Source organism: Arachis ipaensis, chromosome B04, assembly GCF_000816755.2.
Source record: "Arachis ipaensis cultivar K30076 chromosome B04, Araip1.1, whole genome shotgun sequence".
NCBI lineage: Eukaryota > Viridiplantae > Streptophyta > Magnoliopsida > Fabales > Fabaceae > Arachis > Arachis ipaensis.
In genome coordinates, this window is record NC_029788.2 from 27,168,684 (window position 1) to 27,174,876 (window position 6,193).

At 34.6% G+C, this 6,193-nt stretch overlaps 1 protein-coding gene and 1 pseudogene across 1 annotated transcript; both read right to left on the reverse strand.

The window, feature by feature from the left end:
- The window catches only part of LOC110271472, a 16,488-nt pseudogene extending 12,005 nt beyond the window's left edge, over positions 1-4,483 (reverse strand).
- Positions 4,787-5,580, reverse strand: LOC107636281. Its single transcript, XM_016339801.1, has 2 exons — positions 5,378-5,580; positions 4,787-5,258 (listed from the first exon to the last, which is right to left on the reverse strand). The coding sequence occupies exons 1-2, from the start codon at positions 5,578-5,580 to the stop codon at positions 4,787-4,789; spliced, it is 675 nt and encodes a 224-aa protein (XP_016195287.1).

The following is a 6,193-nucleotide window of genomic DNA, read 5'->3' on the forward strand; positions in this document are numbered from 1 at the left end:
TTTTCTTAAAATATATATAATAGGAAAAAGGGTTGCTCTTGAGGGGGAAAAGCACTCTAGAATGAAAAAGTATGTGTCTTAATACTAAGAAGATGTTAATTAGTCTAGAATATTCATAGTTGTTAGTAGGTCAATGCCAAATTGTTAATAGCTACACCCTCTCTTCTCGTTTGGTAAGTTAGGTAAGTTGTTTCTGACTTCTTAGGAAGATATATACAATAATGTCATACCTGGCCTGTTAATGATGATATGATTATTAATTAAATGGTTAGGTTTGCCATTACGGCACTACTCCAGACAAAAATATATACCAATATGTATATATAAGTGCATACCACATACGTACAATAAAAAACAATAATTTTTACCGTACTAATTAAAGTTAATTATTTAATAGAATATATTTTATGACCACGATTATTTAGAAAAATATATTATTAGACTAAAATTTTTGAGATATGCAGATATAAATACAACTTTTGTAATTATATATAAACTGCAACGCCCTCCTGTATATTAGGTTGCACGTAAATCATTACACTCTGCCGTAGTTTATGTTAAATAGTGTAAATGCAGAAACTGCTACATTTTATAGTGGTTTATGAATAAATTGGTACGTGAAGAAATTGCGGTATTTTCTAGCGATTTTTTTGAAGATGACATGTAGGGGTGTTCAAATTCAAACTGATTCAAATTAAATTGCTCATCCAATCAAATTCAAACTGAAAACCGATTAAAATCGCACTAATTTGGATTTGATTGGATTCTATTTTTGCCAAATCACTGGATTGGATCGAATTTCAGATATACTTTTCGGACACCCTCCTACAGATTAGGTTGCACGTAAACTGCTACACTTTGTTGCGGTTTGTGTTGAATAGTGTGAATGCAGAAACCTCTACATCCTATAGCGGTTTATGAATAGATTGATGCGTGAAGAAACCGCAGCACCCTCTAGCGGTTTCTTCGAAGATGGCATGTAGGGGTGTTCAAATCCAAACTGATTCAAATTAAAGCGCTCATCCAATCAAATTCAAACTGAAAACCGATTAAATTCGTACTAATTTGGATTTGATTGGATTCTATTTTTTGCAAACCATTGGATCGGATCGGATTTCGGATATACTTTTCATAACTGATCCAATTTAATCCAAATCGCACAATGTGCTATAATATTATTATTTTATTATTATATTTATAATCATACTTATAACATGTTTAATTTGTTATATATTTTTATATTATTCATGTATTATTATTATTTAATAAATATTTTACGTTCAAAATGTGATTTATTTATTTATTTTAACTAACCTATAATTTTATTTCTATTGTTATGTTATCGTTGGTTTTTAAGATATTGTTAAGACTTGTTAGGTCATTGTTGGTTATTTAAAATTTGATGTTGAGATTTGTTATATATATTTAATTTTTTAATTTATAAAATCGTAAATCCAATCCAATCCAAACCGTTTGAAATTGGATCGGATGGCATCGGATTTTTTTTAAATCATCCAATCCAAACCGCACCGCAAGTAAAATTAAGTGTTCGGATCGGATGAATTTTTGACTCAAAACCGATCCAAAATGCACCGCGAACACCCCTAATGGCATGCGTATAAAATCCGCTTGAGGCAGTAGTGGATTATTCATTTGGAAAGTTTTGAAAGTTTGGTAGAGAGAGAAAGGTAGTGACGGGAAAAAATCATCGGTAAAGAATTTCACAAAAGTAGTCGTGTTGCAAGTATAGATCTAAACCGACAATTAAACCTCAATCAAATTTAATTTGTTTGTCACTTAAGCAAACCCAATAAAAATAAACCGAAGTATTTAAACCTCGGGTCGTCTCTCAAGGAATTGCAGGGAAGTGTACTTATAATTGGTTATGAGATTGTATCTTTTTGGGTTTTTGAAATAAGGAATAAATAATGTAAATAACAAGGAATTAAAATAATAATTAAGAAAAGTCTTAGCAAGGATTGATAATTGGAATTCCTATCCCCATTATCATAGTCACTTGTGATGGTAATTGCCTTTTGCTATCACTTAGTTAACCTCTAACAATTGAAGGTAAGTCAAGTGAGAAAATCAACATGAACCCTCAAGTCCTAGTCAACTCCTAAGGAAAGACTAGAGTTAGTGGAATTCAAGTAAACTAGCAACTTTCAATTGTCAATCAACAAGAGACTTTGACAATTCAAGAGTCTCTAATTACTCAATCTTAGCTAAGAACATAAAAAGCTAGTTTAAAATCCTACCAACCATTTTATCAAACACTTGGTGGGCACAACATAAAAACATAGAAAACTAACAAGGAATATTAAATCTAAACAACCAATTGCAAACATTAATAATAACAAACGAAGAAAGGAACAATAATTATGAAATACCTCAAATTGCATTAAAAGGGGAATTGAATCTAACATGAGAATTATAAACTAAATTGGCAACATAAAGTAATCAACAAAGAAAATAAATGAACTAGAATGCTAGAACAAATAAAAGTAGAAGAGAAACTAAATTGAAATAAGATAGAATTCAGAAATTGGAAAGGAATAAATTAAGAACCCTAAAACCTAGAGAGAGGAGAGAGCCTCTCTCTCTAGAAAACTACATCTAAAACCTAAAATTATGTGAATGAATGAATGATTCTCCCACTCTGCAGCCTCTAATATGTGTTTTCGGGCTTGAAATTGGGCCAAAACCAGCCCAAAATCGCCCCCAGCGTCTTCTGCAATTTCTGCACGTGGCGCATGTCACGTGTACGTGTCGATGGTCTTCTGCGCGTGTCATGCGTACGTGTCAGTCATGCGTACGCGTCTCTGTGCAACTTCACTTGTCACGCGTACGCGTCAGTTACGCGCATGCGTCACTGTGAAAAGCTCTAAGTCACGCGCACGTGTGAGCCATGCGTGCGCGTCGATCCTCACTGGTCATCTCGTTTGTTTCTTGTATTTCTTCCATTTTTGCAAGCTTCCTCTCCATCCTCTAACCCATTCCTGCCCTGGAAAACCTGAAAACAACTAACACACATATCACGGCATCGAATGGTAATAAGAGAGGATTAAATTAGCAAATTTAAGGCCAAAGAAGCATGTTTTCAATCATAGCATAAAATCAAGAAGGAAAATGTAAAACATGCGATTTCTATGAATAAGTGTGAGAATAATGGATAAAATCCACTAAATTAAGCACACGATAAACCCTAAAAATGGGGTTTATCAGGTAGTGAGAAGGTAGAGAGAAGAAGTTGGAGATAGTTTAAGTTTTTTTGGAGCAATCTCTTCAAGTGGAATCATGGCGGATGAAGGGTGCTTGTACCGACTCAACGGCGTCGCTCACATTGCCGGCGGCATCAATGAAGAGGTAAATTTGTTTTTTTTCGTTTGTATATTTACATAAATTTATGTAGTATTCAGGGTATATTAATTAGGAAACAGAACCTAAGGTATGTAGTTTAGAGTTTGAAAATTAAAATTTAGAATTTAAAAATAAATATAGAGAATTTGAAGTTAGGTACTTAAAAATTAAGATTGGAATTTAAAATGTAGGATTTATGGCTTGTTGTTAGTATTTGAAAATGAATATTTAAATTTTAAATTTTGAAGGTTTAGGATTTACTATTTGAAATTTAAGATTTAAATTTTAAATAAATAATATAAGGTTTGTTTATTCATAGTTGAAATTTAAGATCTAGATCTTAAACTTTAAATTTTAGAACCTAAAATTTATAGATGTAAAAGTTGGACATCCGTTAATTGTTATAATTTTCATACATTCGTTGTATAGTTTCGTATAAATGATCATATCTGTTTATCTTTTTGAATAAAATTTATATTAATAAGTGATTATAAGAGAACTATATTTAATATTTTAGTTAATCGATTGGATACACAAGGCAACGATAATTTTTGTTTTGAATTATAAATTATGGTTTAGAAATTAATCAGGTTTTGGTTTTTTTTCTCACAACATGTAGTTAAGTCGGTGTGTTTATAGCATTCAGAGGCAACAGAATATGCCGTTGCATGATAGGATCATACCTTATTTGGAGAGGGGCTGGTTTGTACCACTTGACTTGGTTGGTTTGAATACAAAATGCTCGATATGCATGAGGAGGCAACCAACCACTGTCAGGTGCTTCAAGTGCAGCCTTGATGCCATTGTACCTGTCTAAGATAACCAGAGTCACATGTTGTCGTAGGTTGGTCAGAAAGAAAGACCGCATTTTCCCTTCCACAAGGGCAAAATCCATTGACAAGATATTTGAGTTTCCATCTTGCGCGATAGCCAAAAGCAAAGTACTGTCATACTTGCCATACAGATGAGTACCATCTATGCTTACCAGAGGCTTGCAATATCGCAATGCCTCAACACATGGAGAAAATATTCAAAACAGACGATGAAAGTACACGGTAGAATCGTTAACCTGATCACCAACTCGAATCGGAGAAGTCTTCAACAACGCAACGGTTCCCTCCATGGTAGACTGCACACCAAGGATCCAACTGGGCAGCTCAGCATAGGATTCTTTTCAATCTCCGTAGATCTGTGCTACTACCTTCTGTTTCACCATCCAGACCTTCCTGTAACTAGGTCTAAACCCGTACGTTATTTCAGTAGCTTTCTACAACACCTTTATCGGATCCGCCGCATCGGCTCTAATCAAATGAAAGATCTTCGCACAAATAACATGATAATCAAGCTGTTAGTATTCGCTTGATATAGATGTAGCCAAGCAAGTGTGTGGTTTGTTGTACCGTCTAACCTCCTAAGTACTCTTTCGCTACCGAAGTGTGATGCAAATCATCCACGTGCAACCTTTATCGAACTCCTTGCACCTCCCATGATACTTAAGATGATCCGACTCTATCACCCTGTACTCAACACCACCGTGAATGCTGTAATCCTTTACACTCAGAATGGCTTCCTCCTTACTTTGGAAAGATTGTCCAATCTGAAATTCAACTGCTGCATTTTCCTCGTGCAATCCTTGATCCCCAAAGATAGGAACTATGTCTGGCAGTTTGCCGATGGCGTCGAAGTTCAGGGTTGAGAAATGTGGAGGATGTTGTTGTGTGCCGGAACTTGACAGTCCCTGATGTGTAACTGGGTTTGTCAAAATATCCTCATCACTGTCCTCACCAATGTCAGTAGGCTTTTCATCCGAATCATCCTCTCGCATCACATTTTCAACCTGATCCGGTTCACCCTCACGTACAATATTTAGAATCGAACAGGCTGACGTAGCTACCCAACTGCACCAGATGGACGATTAGCCAACAGACAATTAGGTGCAATGAACCCCATCGTAGTCGACTAAGGATTCGGCGCCAATGCCCCAAAACTGTCAACGCTATGTTCCAACTTGGCATACAAATTGTGTATTCTCACTTCCGGAAAACTTTGCCGACAATGAAATAAAACCTGCATATCTTCGTCGGATCCTATCATGAATGTTTCATACTTCACACCAAATGACATAACCGCAATAAGAATCTTGTATAACAGCTTTTTCACCCACTTTGTCTCGCACACGCCCAACTTTTGCAATATACTGATTTTCAAATCTAACAGCATATTCGACGATCGGATAAAAATACTCAGTGGTTCTCTATTGGTAAACTTTACACCGTGCCTTTTGCTTTTTTAAATTTTTTCAGAGCAATGCACTAGAACTAAAAAACTCTACTCACTCTCTATTCTAAAAGTTTTGAATGAAAATGACACTCTACACATCATTCTCTCTTGCTGGGTATATATAAGTACTTTTCAAGCAGCCACATCATGAAGAAACCGCTACAGAGTATCGCATTTTCTTTATGCACGTAACTCCTTTAGAAACTGCTACAGAGTATAATAGATTCTGTATTTACACAAATTAGCATAAACCGCTACATCCTGTAGCGATTTACGTGTAATACCCTAAATTGTGGTATTCTATTGGCGGTTTATATATAATTACAAAAGTTACATTTACATTTGCATATTTAAAAAGTTGTAATTTAGCAACGTTTTTTCTAAACAATTTAAATATGTAAATTGCCTTGATCTTTAGTGGTTATTTAATTTTCATAAAATATTTTGTGTTATTTATGATCAACAGCAGTTTTGTCAAAAATTATATATAAAAAAGCATTTTTTGCCGAGTCTAATTATAGAAGATGTATTTATTAACAATACTTTTATTTGC

Bases quoted from the DNA above. Each gene is read 5' to 3' on its own strand.
- LOC107636281 (XM_016339801.1), bottom strand. From the start codon at position 5,580: ATGCTGTTAGATTTGAAAATCAGTATATTGCAAAAGTTGGGCGTGTGC. The intron at 5,259-5,377 runs GTATGCCAAGTT...CATCTGGTGCAG, and splicing joins GAAGTGAGAATACACAATTT to TTGGGTAGCTACGTCAGCCT.